Source organism: Xenopus laevis, chromosome 2S (genome assembly GCF_017654675.1).
Source record: "Xenopus laevis strain J_2021 chromosome 2S, Xenopus_laevis_v10.1, whole genome shotgun sequence".
In the NCBI taxonomy this organism is placed as follows: Eukaryota; Metazoa; Chordata; class Amphibia; order Anura; family Pipidae; genus Xenopus; species Xenopus laevis.
Window position 1 is genome coordinate 68,463,718 of NC_054374.1, and position 25,767 is coordinate 68,489,484.

At 37.3% G+C, this 25,767-nt stretch overlaps 1 protein-coding gene and 1 long non-coding RNA gene across 2 annotated transcripts; both read right to left on the bottom strand.

Moving 5' to 3' along the window:
* Positions 1 to 3,668: 3,668 nt before the first annotated feature.
* On the bottom strand, positions 3,669 to 5,071 carry LOC121400578. Its single transcript, XR_005965829.1, has 2 exons — positions 4,585 to 5,071; positions 3,669 to 3,791 (listed from the first exon to the last, which is right to left on the bottom strand). It is a non-coding gene; the product is annotated as an uncharacterized LOC121400578 (long non-coding RNA).
* Positions 5,072 to 6,178: 1,107 nt separating this feature from the next.
* On the bottom strand, positions 6,179 to 25,361 carry LOC108709530 (lysophospholipid acyltransferase 2). The gene is made up of 13 exons (XM_018249464.2): positions 24,736 to 25,361; positions 19,883 to 20,028; positions 17,589 to 17,666; positions 17,409 to 17,498; positions 16,644 to 16,699; positions 14,862 to 14,916; positions 14,513 to 14,642; positions 12,608 to 12,782; positions 11,474 to 11,577; positions 11,018 to 11,082; positions 9,447 to 9,579; positions 7,790 to 7,941; positions 6,179 to 6,657 (listed from the first exon to the last, which is right to left on the bottom strand). Exons 1-13 carry the CDS (start codon positions 24,826 to 24,828, stop codon positions 6,531 to 6,533), a joined length of 1,404 nt encoding a protein of 467 aa, XP_018104953.1. The 5' UTR covers positions 24,829 to 25,361; the 3' UTR covers positions 6,179 to 6,530.
* Between the last annotated feature and the right edge of the window lie 406 nt (positions 25,362 to 25,767).

Below are 25,767 nucleotides of genomic sequence, written 5' to 3' on the forward strand. Positions count from 1 at the left end.
TTACCTGTTTCAAAGCATTTTGTTGATTTGGGACACACGGCGGATCAGCTTAAATTTATGGTTCTGGAAGTAGTACCGCCCATGAAAAGAGGGGGGGATAGAGAATTGAAACTTAAAAGAAGAGAGGTATGGTGGATCAATATGCTCAAATCTTTATATCCTCGGGGTTTAAATCGTGATTATGACCTGTTTTTGTTTCTATAGATACATGTATATGATAATGCTCTGTACCTGTGTATATGCAAATTTTGAGGTCATTTCCTGTTTGTTGCCTATATAATGTGATACCTGTGATAAGCTGAGAGAACTTTTTTGGCTTGACAAAGGGCACATATGTTGTCCGAAACGTTGCCTTGAGTGATGCTCTGATCTTTTAATACAATTTTTTGCAATTGACGAGTGCTGCTTCTTCTTTACATACTCTATTTGATGTGGGGATGTGACGGCGTCTCCTATTGGAGCAAGCACCGACTAACACAGCAAGTATACTTCTAAGAGTGCTGGGGCACCCATTGTATAATTTTCTATATATATATATATATATATATATATATATATATATATATTGTATTTGTCTAAATGTATTTTGTGGTCACAGCCTCATTGCACCCCCGCCTAATGTTTTTAAAAATTAGTGGTGAGCACAACTTTCCCTTGTTTGTTATAGTTTATACAGGAGCAGTGACCAGCTCCATGTTGTAGTTCCCACCCTTCCCAGCTATAGTCAGGTGATCCCACTGGTGTCTAATAAAAGGGCAGCCAAGTTTGGGAGTTTTACTTTGAAAGCAGCTAGTAAGTTGCAGGTAAACCTTAGTCCCTTTGTAAAATGTATAATGAAGCAATAGAATTCTTATTGAATCAGATGACAATTGAGCATAGGACTGGCCAGATATGGGATCCCTGTTTTGTTTAAAGGGTAAGGCATTTTTCAGTAGCAGTATGCACAAAATGTCTCTGTCTTAAATATATTGATAATGGGTTGAGTGCAAAGGACCTCTTGTATATATATATATATATATATATGTATGTATGTATGTATGTGTGTATGTGTATATATATATATATATATGTGCTTTAAAGGCCAATCTTGAAGCTAATGATTATAATACTCTGTGCTACTCTGTAGATGCTCAGCCTTTCTCTTCTTTGTTATAATTGGTGTGGTAAAATAAAACAAATATGTTGGTTTTTCTTCCTTTGGAAAATTCTTGGTAGTAGTTGTATGTCCAACCCCTAAATTTTGGGTAAATACTTTTGAATATGGGTGGGAGAAAATGATCCTGCTTTGGAGTATTTCCTTCTCACATCCATGCAGGTCTAGGGAACTCTACAAGCTTGTTTTTGTGAGGGTAAGATATTAACATGACTGTGTAACAATGACATTAAAACACCAGGAACCGTTTGGTGCGGTTAATTGATAAACTATTTAGTTCATAGTAATTAAATAGTCCGTTCCACACTTGGGTCTAGTGACTTTCCAGCTCTGTGTTAGTAGTCAACACTTATCCAAATCTACATTGTCATTGAATACAGCAATTCTGGCCATAGGTTGTCATGGTGTTTTGCCAACTCTAAGCAAGCAAAGAGTTTTAGGCAAATAATGAGACAACCCACTCATTTTGTAAAACAAAAATATGCAGGGAAAAAAACTAGTACTACTGCCAGTTGGTGGCAATTTCAATGCAAAATATAATGTGGAAGAGTAATCTGTGCTCCCCTTTGCACATAAAGCTGGAATGGTTGCTGCTTAGATCATTAATGTGTGGACAAGGTCTCGAAAGGTGAGTGTTTTTCATATGACTAAATGTTAAAATAAAACATTCTAACACACATCCAACCTGTAACCCATTGTTTCTCTCACTATAGTCTTTGGAGTTAGTAGGTCTGGGTAAGTTGCCCTGCCTGGCTCTATCTGAAGCCACTAGCTCTAGTAAGGGGGAACAAGCACAGCATTAGGTTGCTGGGGACTAATTTGCTTATGGGATTATGATTTTGACTTTTATTCAAAGAGTCTGTTGAATTGTGGTTCTATACTCTTACTCAAATATAGTATTAGTATATTCATTATGCAATTTATGCTATTGAGTTCACTTACAATTTAGCTGTTGTGGCAATAAACCCAAGGAAATATAGGTTTTAATTCAGCAGTTTGATTTGCAGTCTCCCACCACATTTCATTTCAATCAATTTCACATTCACATCATCTTTCAATTCATTTTATTGTTTGTTGTTGTTTTTTATGTGTGGTTTCCTTTATTCAATAAAAACATGAATTCATACACTTTTTTATCAAGCACATTATTCTGTTTATACCTAATTTAGTTCAACTTAAGTTTCAATAAGTTTGAATCCTTTATTTCCAGGGCCACGCTCAGGGGTGGCATGGAGGACAGTCGTCTCAGGCCTGGTGGATTTCTACTTTCAAGAGTGGCCCTGACCACAAATATTTTTTTTAATTTGTAGGGGGCCCTGGCCACCAATGGTTTTTAAAAAAGGGGGTGGTCATCTGGCCACAAGTGGGTTTTTTAACATGTATGGTGGAACCCTGGCCACCATTTTTTTAACTTGTAGGCAGTGATGTAACTTGGGAGCATCAGGCCACCTGTTTTAAAATTTTAAACACTCAAAATAGTGGTGACTGTTTGGCTCTTTGTCCACTAAACAGAACATTTTCTAATTCCTAGCACTAGTTTAACACAAATTATGTAAAAGTAGTAGCAAGCAGCTGGGGAGAGCAATTTAAATGAAATGGTACAGGTATAGGATCCCTTATCCGGAAACCTGATATCCAGAAAGCTCCGAATTACGGAATGGCTGTCTCCCATAGACTCCATTTTATCCAAATAATCCAAATTTTGAAAAAATGATTTCCTTTTTCTCTGTAATAATAAACCAGTAGCTTGTACTTGATCCCAACTAAGATATAACAAATCCTTATTGGAAGCAAAACCAGCCTATTGGGTTTATTTAATGTTTAAATTAATTTCAAGTAGACATAAGGCATGAAGACCCAAATTACGGAAAGTTCCGTTATCCGGAAAACCCCAGATCCCGAGCATTCTGGATAATAGGTCCCATACCTGGGCAAGTGCCAGCATTGTGATGCAGACCTTTTACTGAGATTGTTTATCATTCACATCAATACCTCTCCCAGTGGAGCTTACAATGTTAAGTCCTTATCACAAAACACAATAGGGTCAATTTGATCAGGAGTCAAACAACCTGCCTGCTCACACATAGAATTGACCCCAGCACTGCAAGGCAGCAGTGGGTAACCACTGATCTATCATGCTGCCTTACTTAAAACAATGACCAAATGGCTAATACAGCAATATTTTCATATATCTTTAATCTTGTTATTCTCTAACGGGGTCCCTAACCCATTATTGGTAATCAAAAGTGGTCCTGAACCCAAAAGTCTGACACAGCACTAATAAAGCCTTGTACTTGACCTGTTGAAGTTGTTGGGCGTTTGGTTCCAAGACCATAGGTCGTGTTCCAGTCCATAAGAACATGTTAGTGGATAACTACCAACCTGGGAGCAAAGAGTAATGAATAATCTCTTGTAGGGTAGGAAACATGCTAAAAAGTTCCAAAATGTAACTCTGCCCTATTCAGATTCATCAGTATTAGTAAATGGTGTGTTTTCCAAAGAATTAAGGCCAGGAAACAATTTAAGTACAAAATTTATTGTGTTATAAAAAACTGCAATTATATTACATGATATAAACATTTTTAGCAACATTTATTGTCATTATTCCTTATCAACCCGTTTTTCCTTTTTTTCTTTGCTTCCGACTATAATTAAAATAATTTAAGAAGCAACTTTGCATACTTAAAGGGCCCCTGTGCAAAAAACAGTTTTAGAAAAAAAAATTGCCCCCCCCACCAGTTCTAGGCCAACCTGCACCAGACGAGGGCTCCTGGTTGGAGTGCCATGCTGGGGCACACACATGCACATAATGAGCGGATGACGCAACTTGCTCATTATGAGCACGCGGGTGACATCAGAACGTGTGTTTTTGAAATGAAGGCAGACAGTGACAATGTTCTTCTGTTTATGGTGACATAAAAAATAGATTTTTGCAGTTTTTAACTTTTATCATTGATAATGTTGTACGTTTTTAAAAAATGGCAAATATGGCTGCTATGGGAAATGATAGCAGAAATGTCTGGAGTGGATCAACTTCATGACATTTGGTCGGTTAAAATCTCTGTGTATTCTATTATCAACACACATTACTCCGATGTTTATAATAAGTGCTCAGTAAAAATATTTTTAAATAAAATAATTAGCTCTTTATATATAAAAAAAAATCTATTAAAGAGGAAGATCTGATATTCTTGTTTCCGCCTTACTACATGCACGCCTCATCTTTACAAAATAACAATGTACCAATTCATTCACATATTAACAACACATTTTTTACATTTTATAATTATTTGTTTAAAAAGAAGAGCTGTAACTCATATTTTAAGGTGGAGGCCTAGCTAGTATTTTAAAGCATTGATTGTCATCATATTTGAATGTGTAAATTAGGGTTCTGTTTTAGTTTGCGATTTGTCTTGTTATAAATATAAAACATTAACTAGTACTACCTTAAACAAAACCATAAAGTTAACAGCAATTTCAAGGATTGCTGGCCAATGCTTCACAAAATACCTAAATAATACCGCAAAGTTGTATTTCACAGAGATTTGTCTGTGGCCTTTTAAGGGCACAGCTGTTCATAAATAAAGCGCATATTGTATTATATAAAATTGTATATGCTTATCAGCACCATAGAGAACAAAAAAGGCTTATTTACTAACATAGGTTCTAAATTGCACCAGTGATGTTACTCTATACTAGCAAAGAGCAACTAACTACACACTGACTACAAATTTGATAAGTCAACTACAAGTTATGCTAAATGTAGGTGCACTGGTGAAACTGATCACTATGGTAGTAAATCATCCCCACTGAGACTACTTTACTAAAATAGGGCAAATTTGGACCAATAAGATAACCCAGGGCAACTAATTATACACAGGCTGGCCTGAATCTTATTTGCAGGTCAAAACAAAATAAATTACATTCAAATTGGGTGCCCATTGCACAGTACCTGTCTGTGACTCCCCATCCTTTATTTCATTGTTGGTGTGATTGTGCAGCCAATGACATTATCATTAACATCATCTGAGGGGAGGGGTGGGTAAGACTTGGCCTTGAAATCTCTTCTGAACAGGGTCGGACTGGAGGGCTGGGGACCACCGGGACTGCTGGTCCAGGGCCCCTGCTGCAACGCGCCGAGCTGTGTGAATGCGCCGCTCAGTGCGCATGCATGACCGGCACCATGCGCATGTGTGAGCAGCGTCACTCGGCACGCATGCGCAGAAGGCGCTGCACATCGCCGAAAACTTCCCCCCCCAAAATGTAAATATCGGGAGAGGGAGTCTGGCCCAGGTGGGGGCCCATGAGGGTTGGGGCCCACTGGGTTTTTTACCGGTGTCCCGCCGGGCCAGTCCGACCCTGCTTCTGAACATGGGTTGAGAAAGGGTGGGTTAGTGTGACAGCAGGTTGGGTAATTCCTGACCCGTGCATCACTAATATCAGCTAATTTACTTTGGCTATTCAACAGCAGTATACTATTAAAGGGGTTGTTCACCTTCAAACAACTAGTTGTTTTCAGATAGATCACCAGAAATAACAACTTTTTCCAATGTCTTTCTATTTTCTATGTGTGACCGTTTTTCTAATATTGAAGTGCAAAGTGTCATTTTTCACCGTCTGAAGCAGCTCTGGGAGGGGGGTCGCCGACCCTGTGAAATGTTCTAAATGTATAAATTTAGTTGATACATTTCTTATCTTTGTCCCTGCTGAGCAGAATCTCTGGGTTTCATTACAGGCAGCTGTTAGAATTGATACAATAGTTGCTAATACTACAGAGATGCTGCTGAGAAATGGATCAACTAAATGTTGCAAAATTGTAACAGTTTAGAGTCTGCGCATGAATTACTGAGCTGCCAGACTCAAACACCAGAGACACGAACATTCAACTATAAACGTAGATTTTGGAAAAACATTAAAAACATTAAAAAATAAGTAATGGAAAATATTTGAAAAAATGTCTATATTTCTGGGGAACAATCTAAAAACAACTGAATTGAAAAAAGTGTTTGGAAGGTGAACAACCCCTTTAAGCTTTACATTAGTTGCATTGGTTAAGCACTGCGTATCTTGACAGCTCTATATAAATAAATGATGATGATTGGTTACCACACTGGTGTAAATATGCCCCGGTTAGTAAATGAGCTCTGTTTCCTAATAAGGAAGACAGTTGTGCAAAAGACTGCATCCAGACATCACAAGCAGCACAATTCTATAAACATATTCTAGAGCAGCACAATGCTGAATGTATCACAGAAGTGAACCTTGTATTTTAATCACATCTTGTCCTTCAGAATGAAAAAAGTAAAGCTGTCATTGCTGTTACTCCTACACACTCACACATTTGCCATCTTCCACTAACTCCCTCAAGCTTCTTTCTTCATTTCATTTTTTTTTCACATACTGTAGTGGTGCTTCTGCTTTTCTCAGCACTGTGAGGTTTTAAGGTTTTGGGAAGTACCAGAAGTAAGAACACAGGGAGTATATGTAGCGAGAAGCCCAGAGATCTGCAAGGAAAATAATGTAAGTGGCAAAAATGCAGAGATGTCAACTCTCCCAAAAATTTCCAATTTTCCCTCTTGCCACAGTTTCCTGACAGTTATGAAATTATCCCAATTCACTCACTGCACACGCACAATTAGCATTCAGTGGATGCACAGTGATATAAATGGCAGTGTGTTAAATGAGAAGGATCTAGGAGTTTTTGTAGATAACAAGTTGTCTAATTCTGGGCAGTGTCAAAGGGCATAAACTCAAGGGATGAAAACATAATTATGCCTCTTTATAGGTCCCTGGTAAGGCCTCATCTGGAGTATGCAGTGCAGTTTTGGACTCCAGTCCTTAAGAGGGATATAAATGAGCTGGAGAGAGTGCAGAGACGTGCAACTAAATTGGTTAGAGGGACGGAAGACTTAAATTATGAGGGTAGACTGTCAAGGTTGGGGTTGTTTTCTCTGGAAAAAAAGATGCTTTTTAGATTACACTTTACAAGTACATTAGAGGACATTATAGACAAATAGCAGGGGATCTTTTTACCCATAAAGAGGATCACCGTACCAGAGGCCACCTCTTTAGACTAGCAGAAAATAACTTTAATTTGAAGCAACGTAAGGGGTTCTTCACAGTCAGGACAGTGAGGTTGTGGAATGCACTGCCGGGTGATGTTGTGATGGCTGATTCAGTTAATGCCTATTAAGAATGGCTTGGATGATTTTTTGGACAGATAATATCAAAGGCTATTGTGATACTAAACTCTATAGTTAGTATAGATATGGGTATATATAATCTATGTGAAAGTAGGGAGGGGTGTGTGTATGGATGCTGGGTTTTCAATTGGAGGGGTTGAACTTGATGGACTTTGTCTTTTTTCAACCCAATTTAACTACATGGAGACCCCCTTGAGCCACAACCACAATCCCTCTGCTTGTCAGCTGTCTATGTTGACAGCTCTGGGAATGTAACCCCACCCTCAAAGTCCACTGAAATCTCTAATCATTAGTATAATTTTATTTCCCTTCTTCCATCTTGAGAGCTGACCCAGCAAATCATTTTTGTATCCAAAATGTTATACTAAATCATTTTTGCAAACCCCTATACTGTCTTTTTATTTGTGCAAGCTGTGTTTTTTTTTTATCTTACCTGTACAGTTTAAGTGACAGACCCAGCTCAAGCAGCATAAATGGAGCCACGGTGTAACTCATTGCTATCTGGGTACACAACCAGGTGATCACATCATAGACTGTTTTATTTAGAGCATTACCCTGGAACCATGGGCGTATGGTTCTCCTCGCCTGTAGTGACAGAGGAAAGAGTTAATAATGAAAAATTAAAACCCAGAAGTAAATGATGGCCTTAAGCTTTAGTTGAATCATAGCTCCATGAATCCAGTGATATCTGGTAGCCTTAGCAATAACTTTTCAAAGAAGAAAGGCAGCGACTGCCTCTTGATACAAGTAGTGATCTGGTTTTAGATTTATTTCCCTGTTCAGTTGACCTTCAGTTTTTATCTTTTGTTGTAATTTTGATCTTCGTCTTTGTCTACTACAAAATCATTTAAACATAAAATAAACTCAATGGGCTGGTTTTGCTTCCAGTAAGGATTAATTATATCTTAGTTTGTACAATGAACTGTTTTATTATTACAGAGAAAAAGGAAATCATTTTTAAGAATTTGGGTTATTTTGATAAAATGGAGTCTATGGGAGACGGTCTTTCCTTAATTGGGAGCTTTCTGGATAATGGGTAGTTTCTAGGACTTGAAGTCTCTATAGAGAGTGGTGCACAGAATCTTTGTAAAGTAAGAGGAATTCAAGAATCTATCACTTTACAATGGAATATGGTGAGCCTAACGGGGATGGGAATGGGGAACTGGTCTCTGCAGCACAGTCATAGTATCATGGTTTTCTTTATGTACATCTTTTACGTAAGCCCAGTTTAATGATCTCATGTCAAAAAGGGGGGGGGGGATATATTTTCCTTGAAGTTTATAGGGCAAGGCAGTAGCAAAATCTTACACAGCAATTTACAAAAGTTTTAGGGAAAAGGCACACACGGTCATTTCAGATATTTTGTCCACTTTTTCTGTGTTAAAAAGAAAATTTCCAGAATTGCCCTATGTACATTATTTAGGTTTTACATTTAAAGGGGATGTAAAGGCAAAAAAATAAAATCCCATTTTTACTTTTTTTAAGAAAAAGAAACCTATCTCCAATATACTTTAATTTAAAAATGTATACCGTTTTTATAAGAAATCTGACTGAATGCAGTTAAATTCTCCCTTCATTTACTTACTCTGACTGCTGCCTATAGGAAACTTCAGTCAGTGCGTAACTGCTCTGCAGGGAATCAATCAGAGGAGAGGGACTTCCCAGAACTCGAGCAGCTTCATTACATGAATTTTATATATTGAGAGACAAAATGCAGTTCAAGAGACAATGTGTGTTTACATTCACAGTCTTGCAATGAGTTATTCATACAGGTTATCCATCATGCTGAGATTTGGTTGGTCAATTTGTCTAATTTTGGCCATATTATTTGGCCATTTTTATGCCACCGCAGGCATTCAGTTTTAAACAGTTCTGCAATCCCATCAGACTGCAATTTGTCTCTCTGAACTGTAACATCAGATGGCCCTCCTTGGGTCTTGTATGGGGCATCTACAGCCAGAGCCTGCACACTTCCCATCAGAGCCCATGTATGACAATCTTTGACAATCAGGATAAAAGATAGAAAATACGTTATCTTCCTAGACTTGTTTTTTATGCTTTTTGCATTACAATCAATATAATTTACTTACATTCCGGGCAGCCAAAGTGATAGGAACAGCAGTGAGAAAGGTGAGGTAGTAGCCTGGATGTACTCCATGCCAAACAGCTGACAACATGAATGTGGACAACAGAGGGTTATATGTGCTTCGATCATAACAAACCCTGAAAGAGAAGATGGGAATGTTAATGTGTTATGTATGAGGTGCTACATAGGGTGCCATTCACCTGGGCTTACTATGGGTATAATTATTATTAAAGAGTACCATTTCTATTATCAGATAGGGCCAGATTCAATTCCATGAGAACATTGTTTATGGTTTATCACATGAAAACTGATGGGTGAGATTCAATTTGAGGAGAAAACTTTTTTCCTAATTCAGATCCAGATTTTTCCCATAGACTTCAACACAGTTTTCATGTAATACAAGTAAGTGAATTGCATTTAGTTGTACAGTATAATACTCGCTTACAGTGCTGACTGTTCCGTAAGGAAGACACAATGTAATATTATATTGTAATATTAACCAGCGTCTTTACAGAGTGGTCAGCGATGTAAGCAAGTATTACCCTTTACAAATTGGAGTATTCGGGAGGAGTAACCGAAGTTTCGCGATAGCTGCGACTGGCAAGGGAACGCTGCACGCTAGGGTGAGCTCCGCCATGGCTGCTTCTTAATTGTTGCCGCAATTGCATTTAGCTCTCTGGGAAAATCTGTAATTGAATTAGTAGACAAGCTTTTCTCATCAAATTGAATCTGATCCTATGTAAGAAAAATTTGATAGAGATAGGCACTACAGGTATGGGACCTGTTATCCAGAATGCTTGGGACCTGGGGTTTTTTAGATAATGGTTCTTTTCATACCTTAAATCGACTAGAAAATCGTGTAAACATTAAATAAACCCAATAGGTTAGTTTTGCTTCCAATAAATATTAATTATATCATAGTTGAGATCAAGTACAAGGTACTGTTTTACTATTATGAAGAAAAATTAAATCATTTTTAAAAATTTGTATTCTTTATAAAAAATGGAGTCTATGGGAGATGGCCTTTCCGTAATTCTGAGCTTTCTGGATAATGGGGTTCTGGATAATGGATCCAATACCTGTACTTAATCTTAGAAAATAACATTGAAATGGATGCCTCCAAATTTTTTAAGTCATGGAATGTAGCAGAACAAAAATCCTCTTAGGACAAAATTCAAAGACTGAACATGCATTGACATTTAGAGGGTACTGAATAATCTTAAGGTGTATTACTTTTACATGTAGCATGTAGCATCAGAAGATCAGACCATAAATACATGGCACACAAATTTTTTTTTAGAGCTAGCAGAGGCATAGCTACAGAGGAGCAGACTATATGGCTGCAGTGGGGCCCAGGAGGCCCTAATTAATTAGCAATTTCAACATATATTAGTAAAAAAGGCCAACCTCTGGATATTTTGGGGGCCCTAAAATTAATCTGCTGTGGGGTCTAGTAAGATCTAGTTACACCACTGAGAGCTAGGATGAAATATGGTGTTGCCTGGCCTAGTTTTCACACACCTAGGAATGGAAAACTAGTGGATGATTATTGTTTATCTAATTTTGGTACGTAACTCTTTCAGCCACACTGCAGTCTGTATATTCCAGTTATCGATAAACATCTTGAAGCTTGTAGCAGTCTGGGAGAGAGAATGGGAACAAAGTGAAAAGCATAGAGATTATGATGATTGAAATTAAACAGAAAGACATAAAACAGAATCCTTATATCCAGAACCCTCAAAATTATGGGTAGAGGATTTCCATAGAGTCAAATTTAAGCAAATAATTCATTTTGAATGATTTTCTTTTTCTTAGTATTGTAATGCAGTAACTAACTGTCTTAATAAAACATAACTAATAACATGAGTGCAACAAAAATCCTATTGGGGGTAGTTAAAGTTAAAATATTATTTAGAAGCCTAAAGGTATGGTGATCCAAATTACACAAAAGCCCTCATCTGCAATCATTCCAAATAGTAGATCCCATATTTAAATGTTTGGATAGCCTGACTCAGTATACTTCTCTCTAACCTCAATCTTCACAATATCCAGATTGGACAGCAGATCCCATCTCTCTGTTCCATCTTCAGATATGCCATTGTATCCAAATCCAGCTGCATTATTAATAGCGTCTGCTGCTCACACAGAGATATAAGAGTTATGTGTTAGAGCAGTTGTTATTCACAGCATCTATGGTCTGATGGAGAGTCTGCATTAGCAGTCTCAATTGTTCATGTTAGAAATCCGATAATTCTCTAGTTTTATTCTTAAAATTGTGTTCTATAAAATTATTTGTTTTATATATATATGTATCGGTAATGTGCTCTGATTTGTGACATTGTATAAACTTTATGATACTGTAATACATATCCATAGAAGGCTTGGATACAAATTAAACTAGATATAATAATTAGCCTGGGTTAACCACAGTCAATTCTAAATAGGCCCATAGGGGGGCTGATATTAACTACTGGTTTGGTCATTCTTGACCAGACCTGCAACTTATTGGCTAGTGTATAAAAGCAGAAAATAATGGCCTGCCCAGTTGATTTGATCAGAGCTTGGTAAACTATCAAACAAGAAGACTGGAAAATTCCTTAAAGGAACAGTAAAATCAAACAATTAAAGCGATTTTGAGTAATTAAAATATAATGTACCTTTGCCGTGCACTGGAAAAACTGGTGTGCTTGCTTCAGAAACACAACTATATTTTATATAATCAAGTTACTGTGCAGCCATGGGGGCAGCCATTCAAGCATGGGATACATAGTAGATAACAGATACATTCTGAAGAATTCCATTGTATACTACACAGTTTATCTGTTATCTTCTGTGTATCCTGTGCCTTTTCTCCTTTTTCCAGCTTGAATGGCTGCCCTCATGGCTACACAGCAGCTTGTTAATATAAACGATAGTAGAGTTTCTGAAGCAAACATACAAGTTTTACCAGTGCAGCACAACAAGACATTATATATCAAAACACTTTCATTTTTGGTGTTCCTGTTCCTTTAAGGCAAGAAGTGCATTAATGTGTTTTCACTCTGTTCTGCATTGACATACCTCCACCTCCTCCTGTGTGGTGCATTCATTGGACTACAAAAGATTAAGCTTAGACCTTAGAGTACAATTATATGGTTAAACTGTAACCATTAAGAAAAGACTTACCTAGGGTCCATGCAAAATAATACTTCGGTCTTCTGGAGGCTGCCATTAGGTAAAGATCCAAGTACTGACCAAACACAGAGCAACCCTGGTCATCAGATATAGAGAAACGATCTGATAGGACAAGGTGGGCACCCAGAAGGAGACAGCAGAGACTTAGCTTTCTGGACACAGCAACCTAACATCACAACACATCACATGTCATAAAACTATTTATTATTTTAACTGCAACCTACAAGATAGTCTTCTTTTGAGATCTAACAAATGTCATAATGTGTTTCTACACATGAAATAACATTCAGTACTCAAAATACGGGAAAGGTTAAACTATAATCAATCATCCGCAAATATTTTTGAAAAATCAAAAGCCAGGTATTACTATTTTTACAAAGAGGTCAACTGTTGACTAAAGTATTAACTAAAGGTGATATTACTTTATGGGAGTTATTTATCTAAATCCTAATTTTTCGGATATTTTAAATAAAAAAAGTCTGACCAAACTAGAACCCGCGATTTACCCTTATCATTAAATTATCATTAAAAAAACACGGAAATATAGGATCGGGGAAAAGCAGCAACTTTTTCGGATTGTCAACAAAGACCACAACTTTTTCGGATTGTTGCGTGAACTTTTTGGATTTGACGACCACATTTTTTGGGAAATTGAGGGAAAAGCCTGAAATGTTTATTTTATGGATTATTTTACGAAACCCAGCGCAGACTGTAATATCTTCAGCACATTTCTAATGGTGATTGGTTCCTAGATGATTAAGCTTTGTAGGCAAATTCATATGATAAGAGATTCTCACATAAAAATAATGGGCTAAACCTGCAAAAAATGATGGTCATATACAGCAGTATGTATGTGGCCATATGCTCAGGACTGTATTTAGGTCCGATTCTGCCCTAGGCATCGGACCTAAATCCGCCCTTAGGTTTTGCGCCATGACGTCACGCGCCGTATTCAGCGGAAGTGAAGTCACTTCCACGTGCTTCCTCAGTCCCCCTATGGAGGAGGGTGGGGGGGTTAAAAAAAACAAAAAAGAATAGGCACCCCGAGGGCCGCCCCTAAAACCGTGCTGCCCTAGGCACAGGCCCTCATGGGCCTTAATATAATTATGGGCCTGCATATGCTGTGTCTAAAGATCTCTACCATATTATGGATCTGTGGTTGCTAAGTGAGGTTTCAAAGTAATTCGACAATGTAGGTGGAAGACTCTATTCTATCTAGTCCTACGGACTGCCCTGAAAACCATGATGTATGTTTCAAATTAGTAGCATTACTCATGCATATTATAATTATTCCTAACATTTCTTCAGTTAATTCTTGGCTTTGGATTCATATTTGGATGACGTTCTCTACCCAGCAGCAAATATTTCTATTCCTATTCCCCAACCCTTTCAGTCTGCTACTTTAAATTTGTAGATCATTGATAGACATTTTTATTACAAATACACAAAGATTTTCACAAATCTTGGCCTACAAAAATTATCTAGACAGGTGCTTCACCTAAAACCAGCTGCTCTCTCCCTTTGCCATGTTAACTTTTTGCCAACAGGTTCTCAGCAGGTGGCCTTTAACATTGGGTATTCATCACACAGCATACAGTAGATGCTTGCTAATAAGAATGTGGACCCTGATATCAGTTAAGTATAAGTACAGAGTCTTGCACCTCATTACACCCCCATCCTTTATGAAAGGAATATCCATTTTACTACCAGCCTGGTAAAGCCACCTGTTTCCATATAAAAATGACCTACTAACTAATACGTGGAAAAATGTTGATCTGACAAAGCTATTAATTGGTTTCTCTATAGCTTGCCATTATCATAACCCATCAAGAACTTTTAAAAGTCACAGCTAGTAGAAATACTTGCAGAATATAGCTTGGCTTTATTGCTACTCACATTTGGGTTCCCAGTCTTCTCATTCCCATGGATAAATATCTGGTAGTCATTATATGAACACACAGGACCAGCCAGAAGTCCCAAGAAACCTAGGGTGTAGCTGACATAGCTGAGAGGGGAAGGCAGGGGCCTAGGGAGACAAATTAAGAGAATGTGAGAGGACACGAGAATCAGGAGGTAATGGAGTGAGAGAGAAATATAAATCTGCAGATGGAAATTATATTCTTTGTTACTGAGCAATAATATACACTCTGTCTGTCTTGAAAGCACACGTATGTTTTTTTCAGATAAATGGCAGGAGAGCTGTAAGAATGTATATTAATTGCAAACATGGAGGCACAAAAGTTACCGAATAACAAGACGTCTCTGTAATGGGCTGAGAGGTTTCTCTGTCTGGAAATGGCCTGTAATACAGCACAGAATGTTATTTAGCAGATTATCTAATGCACACAGAAAATAATCCCAGGGATAGGGAATAGAAGGCTGCAGCAGAATGTAAATTTGGTTAACTAAGGAAAAACCTATACACTGCCACAGAAGCTAAGATGCTGAATTTCAGTAGTCTGGGAATCAGACATTATCCTGGTCTCTTTAGGTGTACACTTATTACATGCATACCTTCCAACATTTTGGAATTAAAAAGTTGGTGCACGTAGCGCGGCCAAAACTTTTTTGACAACGCCCAATTTTGCGGCCACACCCTCGAATTACCATGTTCATTTTACAAAATTTGGCAGGTTGTGAAAGTTTGAACACATTTCTGTGGGTTTTTTTTCCGGTTATTACAGTTTTGCTAATGAAGGTGAATCACCCTTTAAGCTGTGAGTCACAGTTTCCCCAAGAGACCTGTTATCTTATATTGTTACAATTACTTATTTGCTTATCTGAAATTGTTACAAACGTTTCCAAGTGCACCTGGTGGCTGTTCTGGGCTTGGTGCAGAGAAAAACTGGACTTTTCAGTACAAATGAGGGACTGCCGGTTGAGCTGTCAAAAGAGGGACTGTCCCTCTAAAAACAGGACAGTTGGGAGGTATGTTATATGCATGCATCCCACATTTTAAAGGGAACCAAGCAGTCCATTTTTTCTGGATCTCCGCCTGGGGTATTCTTACAGTTGTTTATATTGGAAGAGAAGTTTTATATCATCCCACAACTAGTTTGTTGTAGAGGGGACCTATTACAATCAGGAAGTGGGTATGGCAATGGGAAGCCCGTTTGCTCCCAGTTTTGCCAATTTATACCCAAGGCATTGGGAACATCTTTTTCTATATAAACACTATCCACAGCACTGATATAGATGACATTTTAATTATTTGGCATGGAAATAAAGTGGATTTGGAGAAAATCCTTTTAGGTCTGAATGCCAATGAGTTCAATTAAAATCCACATCCACTATCACATATTTACCCATACAGATAGATAGCTCCCCATAAAGTTAAAACTGGCACAAGTGCAGATCATCTCTTTCCCAGGACTCACAAGCACAAGGGAACCCAATGCATTCATGATATTTTTCCAAACACACTACCAATACAGTTCATTGATGGGCTATGTGCATATACCTGCAGTAAAACCCCACCATGGTTTAGTGATAGGGAGGATTTATATTATCCTTTGCAGTAGACCAATACAATGCAGTATTGCACTGAGTTCATATTACCCTACGCTAAATATCAATAATACCCTTTTTGGTAAGTGGGGAATCATAAGCTGTGGAAATCAGAGGAGTCCAGGCCATGCTAGACTGATGTGCTATTTGACAATACAGGTATGGGACCGGTTATCCAGAATGCTTGGGACCTGGGGTTTTCCTGATAATGGATATTTGTTATTTGGGTGGTAAACCTTAAATAAACCCAATAGGCTGAGGTTGCTTCCAATAAGGATTAATTCTATCTTTGTTGGGATCAAGTACAAGCTACTGGTTTATTATTACAGAGAAAAATCAATTTTAAAAATTTGAATTACTTGGCTAAAATGGAGTCTATGGGAGACGGCCTTTCCATAATTCTGAGCTTTCTGGATAATGGGTTTCCGGATAACAGGTCTCATACTAAGTAGAATTCTGAACCAGTTTAGAACTATTACCTATTTTATAAGTAAAAATAACTGACAATTAGTGGATTTACCATCATGAAATTCGAAAGCCACTCTGCTTATTTTCTGAGTCAACATCATCAAGGGTCTTGATAAGATAAGAAAAAAAAATGAGATTGTAAATGGTCACTTTGTCAATTCACATAGATATAGACAACCAGTGACGCTCTCACAATTGCTAAGCAAAAATCTTTCATTGGAAACTATTGGGAAACTACACATTTATTATAACTTTTATCATACGGAATTAAGAATTAAATATCAATTACGAATTTCTGACTTTTTTCTGAAATAATAAAGTTACTCTTCACTATCCACTTCTCCATATCTATCACTCTTCATTCACTCTTGATACAGAAGTTGGGAGTTTGACAGCTAGGTCTAACATGGCATTGGGTGGGGGTGCTTATTTTCCCTAGAAGATGTATTAGAGTTCACTCAAAATCTCAAGAAACCCTGTCTTTAGTTATTTTGTCATATTTTGTTTGTACTGGAATTGGTTATTTCAGTGAGGTCTAATACATCTGATAAGAAAGGGAGCCCCCTTAAAATATGTGCCGGATTAAAATCTTGACACCCACCTCCTGCAGGAAGAAAGAATGAAGAGAAACAGATGCTGAAATTGGGAGAATTTGATTAAAATGGTACAGCATTTTATTTAATTCTATTTAGAAAGTTTTATATGTTGGTGTGCTTCATCAAAAATGAAATTATATTAAATGTTGATTATCACAACAGGATGAAAGACAGTGGTCATATAAACATGTGCTAATAAAATAATAAATGCTTATCCTTACACAGTGAAGTCCAGCTGATCTTCTGCAGGGTATAGAAATCTCTGAACATGGAAAAGTGTCAGATATGCCATAGTTAGGAACAGAGTATACCTAAAGAGAGGCAGACTTAGTATTCCTAATGCCAAAAGTTTAACAAAGAATTAAGCATAATTAGGTACCACCCCCCACTGCCAAACTTACACATGGACTCTTCTAGAATCCGCAAGCAGCAGCAGAAGGTATCCTAGGACCAGTTCTCCAATAAGAAATAGGGTAAGCCTAGGAAATGTACAGAAATACAGGTGAAATAATTTTCTTGACAAGAAAGATTCTTAACAACTGCCTCAAACCTTAACAACTTAACAACTAAATTAATTTTGTTATACTTTAGTTAACAATAAGGTAAACTACCCTTCAACCCATGCTGTAGTACTAACAAGCTGCTCAGATTAGCCTACACTCTGGAGTTGACCAGCTGCTATAAATTATATATAGCCATTATTTATTTATAAAGAGATTCACATAGGCTGAACTTGAGCGCTAGCAGGGTTGGACTGGGCCGGCGGGGCACTGGGAAAATATCTGGTGGGCCCCTTCTCTTTTGGAGCCAGCTGGCTCAGACCCACTCCCTTTCTGGTCATGCTGCCGTGCCGGTAAAACCTGCGAACTAGCTGCCGTGCCAGTAAAACTTGTGCATGCGCACGGGGAGGGGTGGTGTCAATGGCGGCAGCACAGAGTTGTTTGCGACACTGAGCGCTAGCAATGCTAATCTCTCTTTTTTGTTTTTTTGCCTACTGACAGCACTGTCTACTATAGACATTATTGAGTTTTCCGTGAATGAGTTATAGCTCTCAGCAGACACAAGCAGACTGATCACTGCGTTTCCATCTGTGAGGACCACACTCATAATCAGATGATCTTTTAAGTACACCACAAGCTCAAAACATATCAAGATTAGGGAGTGACAGTTTATACATAAGGAATATATATCTTGGTGTTATCGAACTGCAAACTTCCTATCCCACTAATAGCAGGATGCTGTATGTCAACAACTTAAATCAGCAGGTTGGACACCATTGATTTATATTATTCACCCTGTCAGACCATCCGATTAAGGCCTTGTCAATACTACATTGCAAGTGATTCACTTTAAAAAAAAAATGCTACTGCAAGGGTCATAGGTTCCTAGGCTGTGTGACTGTGTCACTGCAGTGTTTACAAGGAAAGTATAGGTTGATAGGCTTATCACTGAATCTTATCTCTGGAAAAAATGAGTTGTGTCAGTCTTATAATGCTATTAAATAACTATATACACATGTATAATGTATATTCTATAAGTCAGATAGCCACTGACTTGTGCAAAAAAAAATAGGCTAGTTAAACATCGCTCTTAGGCTATACATATGTTCTAGTATTGTTGTTGCCATTGACCTTTACCCAGTTTTTTAGGCTACCATTCATTGCATCGGGTGAATTATAGCTAAAAGTTCCCTGTTGGTTAAAGGCACTGTGCTATATATTATAGGTGGATTGTGATGTAAAGAGATATAGTGCAACCTGAGATTGTAAATCAGTGACACATACATGCACAAGTGGATTACTGCAATATTTTAATATACAATCCAATATCAGGACTTGCCCATTGTAGAGTTAGGCTGGGCCACATGGCTACAACATGCAATATTATTTAATCTATTTAGTCTTCTATATAGTGATCACATCACTGCATATGTAGGAACAGAAGCGCATTTCAAGACATTTATCCTAGTGCAGGTCTAAGTAACACCGCACATTCTTTTTGGAGGGTGCAAGGTTACCTGTGGTTGATAACACTGCCTTACTTTGTCATTATGGTGCTCTCTGGATTTGCAAATATTAGCTAAAGTTCACCTCTGCTTTTCACACCTAAACTTCCCAAAAGCAGAACATGCATATATCCTTTTGGTATTAATCATTATTATTCTTTTTATTTCAGTAACACTTGATTTTTTTGTTCTCTGCTCATGCATTTTGGAATTTGCAATGCCGTCTTTTTGCTGGAGCACATGTATAACATATAGCAATAAACACAGCAGAGGGTCTGAACTGAAAGATATATAAAAAAAAACACAAACAGACAAAAAATGTATATTTAGCCATCCAATCAGTCTGCTTCTTATTTCTGTGATCACTGACCTTAGCAAACACATATTATCCTAGCAGTAAAGACAAGCATGTTGGCTAAGATGAATTTTGCAAGAAAATAAAAATGACTTTTAAGGCAAACTTCCCTGTTTAAGTGCCCCTGAAACTTAATTCACTGTGGATTCCCATCCAAATATAATTGTATGGATAAGGAAGGACTGAATGTGGATAACAATACTCTTGACTTGATTTCCAGTTAAGTTGAGCAATACCCAAGAATTATTGCCCTAGGCTAATTCCCACAGCTAGAAAATAAAACCTCTATACCTAGAAAGCACTGCTTATTTACAAGACAATGTTTTGTTGCTCACCAGCCAAAGCAGTAGATGGACAGGCAGATGCCAAACAGAGAAGCTATGCTGTGTCTGAATATTGGACCATATTGTGAGGTAGGTAGATACCAGCGGAACAAGAATGCCAGGGCCAAGGCTGATACCTGGCCAGTCAGGAAAATGCGCTGTGAACAGAAAAACACTTTTTAATTTTCTGCCATAAACATAAAGCGTTTTAGTAGGTGTGATATAAAGAAAGAATGATAAAAAAAATTAATTCTCTGTATTTACATTTTATACTGCATTCTCTCACCTCTTTGCAAAATGATGTTTAGAATTTTCAAACATGCAAATCAGTGGGACACAAATCATACATTCAGGCTTTAGAACAGTGGTTTCCCAAACTTTGAGATCCTGGAAGCCAGGTGGTGAGATTTGGGGACAATGCCTATTTATTTTTCTAGATACTCCAGGTCAAACAGAGGGGATTTGATCATAAGCACTTAATTGCTCTTCTATGTATTGCTGGAACTATGGCTGGTACAACAATATTTTCATATACCCAGAACCCTGTTATGAGCTACCTTCACTAAGGGGCAGATTTATCAAGGGTCGAATAGTAAATTCAAATTTTCAAGTTTCAAAATTCATACATTCTAATTTTAATCCCCCTATTCGAATATACAGTAAATTTGAATGTGAGATTTATCAAATCTCGACCATGGAAACAGTCCTAATTTGAATATTCGCCACCTAAAACCTGCCGAGTTCATGTACAGGTCAATGACAGAAGTCTGTTGAGCCATTTGGAGATGTTAATAGCCTTCCTGACATTCAAGTTTTTTGTTTTTTTTTGGAGAAAAACTCTATTCGTCAGATCAAATACAAATAGAATTTTCGGGTCGGAACCATTCGATCAAATATTAGACATTCAATTTTTTTCTTAACCTCCCAGTTGAATTGTGACTATATTCGAATTAAAAAAAATTCACATAAATTCGAACTTTGATAAATGGGCCTTTAAAGGTTTGATGTCCGAGGGAGGCTTGAACAAAACAATCTGACAAGCACTGACTTAGAAGTATCCATGCATCAGATAGCAACCAACATACTGCATCATTGTCAAGCTGGGAATATAAATTGGTGTCTGGTTGCAGGGGTCCCAGTTATCCTAGCAACCAGACAGTAATCCAAATAGCTGACTGGGAGAGGGCCTGCCCTGATAAAAAGGAAGAACAGAATCAAACAATAAAGAGCAAGCATCAGAATGAATCTGCACAGGTTGGGAAGAAAGGCAAGTAAGAAGAATAACAGTTCCAAATTGTCTCAGAACATGTCAATATTGTACAATATTTTCCTTTATGTTTGCAAATGCTGTATAGAAAAAATCAATAAGGTAAAATGCTGTACTGTAAAGATAAGTAAAATATTAGAAGAGATTAGTTATTGTTAAGTCAATACAATGTGAGTAAATTCACATTTAGTAACACTAAACCAGTCAATACTAATCAAGGTTTATAAACTACAATCCTATGATAACATTATCAGGCCACTGTTCAGCTGCAAGATATACAGAAATGTATTTCACCTACATTCTAACAGTATCTGACGCTTAGTTTGCTGGAGGTTTCCTTTATAATCATTACCCCAGTTTTTTCCCCCAAATTTTTTTTTATTAAATAACAGTTTATAAAACATAGCATTTTCTAATTTCTTTCCAGAATAATGATTTTTTTCAGTTCCTTTCTATTTTTTATTTTTAAACGGTTGGTTCACCTTTTAGTTAACTTGTAGTGTGTTATAAAATTGCCAGTTCTAAACATCGTTTCAATTGGTGTTCATTATTTATTTTTATAGTTTTTTAATTATTTGCTTTTTTCTTCTAACTCTTTCCATTTTTCAATTTGGAGTCACTGACCCCATCTAAAAGCAAATCATCTTTCTATTCAGACCCTCTCCTATTCCTGTCTCTTATTCAAATAAATGGATGGTTGCTAGGTTAAAGTGGACCCTAGCAACTAGATTGCTGAACTGAAGAGCCATTGAATAAAAAGCTAAATATCTCAAAAACACAAATAATAAAAAATTAAAACCAATTGCAAATTGTCTCAGAATATCACTTGCTAATCATACTAAACGTTAATTGAAAAGCGAATAAAAAAGAGGTTTTTTTATAATCCTTAAATTTTATTTTATTCCTTCTGATATAAGCTATGTCACTACTCTCCTAAAGTGTTAAAATGTGAGAACTTTGTGGATATATTTCTCAGCAGCATCAGAAAATTACCAGCAGGCTACTAACTCTGCAGAAAATTCCAAATTCTATGCCCAAACAATGGCATGGCAACCAAGGTTTCTTAAACTTCTTTGTAGCCCCCTGATTACTTACCAGAAGCCCTTGTTTTAAGAAGTACAAATAACGCACAGTGTGGGTTAGTAATAAAGTTTGCGCTGTGCATATTTTTTAGCAAATGGTAATATTGCCCATGTTTTTTCCTGAGCGCTAACATACTGTATTTCACTGCAATGCATGTCTTTCCGTTCTTTGCAAATTCTCATTGCGGAAAAAATATTCGCAAACGGCTCGCAAATAAGATGGCAGTTTGTGTGAGTGCAGGCCCTGTGCGAGGTCATTATGCGTGAAAATAGTGTTGACAGTAATTCAATTTGCAACTTGCGAAAACTGTTTTGCGAAAATTTTCTCAACCACCAAACTTGTGGTGTAACTTAAATGCAGAGTTTTGCATATATATTCATGATTTGAACACACTTATCCAGCTTTATAATTATAACCATACACAAGGCAAATGTATTCAGTGTGTGAACCAATCTACCCTGCGCAACGTTTATAAATGAGCCCCAATGGATTTCATAAATGGAGAAATGGCTCTCTGGGGGACTGATGTAAATACCAATATATACCAAAATATATCTACTATACTAGGGCTGTCCAACTTTAGAATCAGGGCCGGATTTGATCCTACAGGGGATTTTTTAAAGCTTCCGGTCTACTCAAGCACTAATTAGACTACTTTATATAACATAATTTTAACTTTGAACATACAGTACGAGAATAATCCCATAACATGCACACAATTAAACGGCACTGTATCAGAGCATGAATGTTGTACCTGACCCAAACAGGTATGATATAATAGAAATACAAACCTGCAGTACAGAAAAATTTTAGGAGGCGAGCCATATATGCCTAACATTCCTTTTGTGCAGGTGGGGTGTAAAGTAATTCCAAACGGACAGGTTTACCTATCCACTGCACCACATACTGTATATACATTATATAAAAGTGGTTCTTGGCCTTAATATGTGTAGTGAACCATGAGAGATTCCAGTTCTGTGCACACAGGTGACACTGACTTATAGTTGTTACAACCAATCTTGCAACACCAGTTTATCAACTATCAACTATATCTACAGATAAAAATAGAAGGGGCAGAAGGAATAACAGGAAGATCATACATGTGGAACTTCAGAAAACCAGTCTGTTAAATAATTTTCTTAAGATAACCAAATGTGGGTTTTATAAACAGTAATGGATTTAATAATGGAAAAAAACACCAGTAATGCAATTTCTGCCAGACATTTAGTTGTATCTAGCAAACCTACACTAGTACTATTTCATGCGTCCTGATTATTTGGCCACTACAGGCACCTTGTTTGCAGTTTATTGGATTTACATGTAAATAATTCTATCTCACAGTTTTATACAAATATAGCAAATGTAGCCATTTACTATTTTACTCTGCGTGTTGTAAAGTGTAACTTTGACCAAGTTTTAGTTTTGAGTCACAAGAGTCATGCCTATGTACATCCAGTTATCAGTATTTAGGGGGTTATTTATCAAAATCTGGATTTTTCTGATTATTTTATTTAAAAAAGTCAGACCAAACTAGAATCCATGATTTGACCTTATTTATTATTTAAAAAGCTTGATTTTTTTTTTTCGGATTGGGGAAAAACTCGATAAAATCTAGCGAAAATCCGAATCGTACTATTTTTCATATTTTTTATATACCACCTCGGCAGGTCTGGGATGGCGAATTTTTGGATTTGGACTTTTTGCAGCCTCAGGGTATAATAAATCTTTTTTTTTTCACTACAAATTCGGATTTTATAGTTGATAAAAACTCAAATGTTTCGAGTTTTTGGCATTCTGACTTTAATAAATAATCCCCTAAATCTTTTAGGGCTCTTACACATGGCCATTTTTTTTTCTTTATTTAACTTAAATGCAGGTTAGATCACAAATAAACGCAGTCGCTAATTGATTCCATTATATTCTGCCTGTTTGTACTCACGAGCATTCTGAGTTGCATTTTACTCAATTTGCTTTTTATTGCGCTTGTTTAAACGCAGCATGTTGCATTTTCTTACCTTGGTGTTCGGCTATCAATAGAACAGAGGATTGCGTTTGGAACAAAAAAATTGCCCTTGCGTTAATAAAACGACAGCATGTGTCTAAAAAATGCCTGTGTGTAAGAGCCCTTACTGCAGTGTCGAATATATTAGTTGTAATGCCACGGCTCATCATCAGGGTCAGCTTGGAAAACCCACTTTTTTTACAGGAGGCCCTTACAAGTGTAACATATAGACACAGAATCCAATGCAACACTACTTATTATGGGTTTTTATGGGTGCCTAGAATTGTAAAGCCTGTACCTCATAATAGTGACTAGAAAGGGTGAAATCATGTCGTAACACACACATAAACATAATACACATATTACGGGAATATAATCTTGCCATCTATCTACCATCTATCAAGTTCCATCGATTTTTCATGCTTATTGTTCATTCATTTTTATATACACACCATCAGTCTTACAGAAATGCACATAAAGCATAACAAAGTATCAGTGGATATAGGTACACACCTGCTCTGCTGGTAGATTAATAACCATGTGTCCCACTGTTTCCAAGGGTCCCCATCCATCAGCAACAGCATAGCCCATATTTCCCCCTATCATTCCCTGTTTGAGTGTGTTTCACACTGACTACAACTGAAACTCAGCTGACTCTTTGCCTACAGAGCCTCACCCACATACCACACCTGCATAGCTCTCTGCATGGAGAAAACCTGCTCCTTACTGCATGGCGCCACCTTACCCTCGTAAGGAGGGAGGAATTCACACATCTTAGGGAGGGGACCTGAAAACACAAGGTACAGTTTTGCTATTGTGTGTGGGATTATGGTTGTCCTGCCAATTTTAAATAAACAAAACATTTATCAGGATGAAATCTCACAGTATAAAATATGTAAGTTAGGTTTCCACCTTTTCTAGAAATAATATATTAGCCTGTCTTTCCCAATAGCATTGGCATCAAGTAACATTAGTAACAGGTGGCAAACCAAGTCATGAGGCAATATAAACAACTTCTCCTTGGCAGATGTGAAGTATGGTGGTGCAGTGATAAAGAGCAAGTACTGGATGCCGTTTCAGTTATGATTCTGTACAGGCCCACAGTTTCTATACAGGGACTATGCTGGTGATGTATACAGCATAGAAAACACATTTGGGGAAAACTAGCAACTTTTAGCTGGAAGGCATGTTTAAGGTACCAGTTTTAAGACAGAAAAAAATGATTAAGAACTAGCTGGAGGATCACGGAGGACTACCCTAAACAGGGTACCCATCTTTGAGTCTCAACTTGACTAGGTGAAGAATCCCTTGGATAATATAAAGGTTTTTTGTACCCGTTTACTACACCAATTGCCCCTGTATGTGCTCAATAAATGGGGAACTACACCAAAGGTGTTGGGGGGTGTAAAAATAACCCCTCTGTCTACCTAGGTGAAATAATCTTCATCTAAAAACATGCTATTCTATGTTGTCAGGCTGTTCTTTTTCTCTGCAATTCTAGTTCTTATTCTAGTTCTTATAACAGACACCAGCTGATTAACAAAC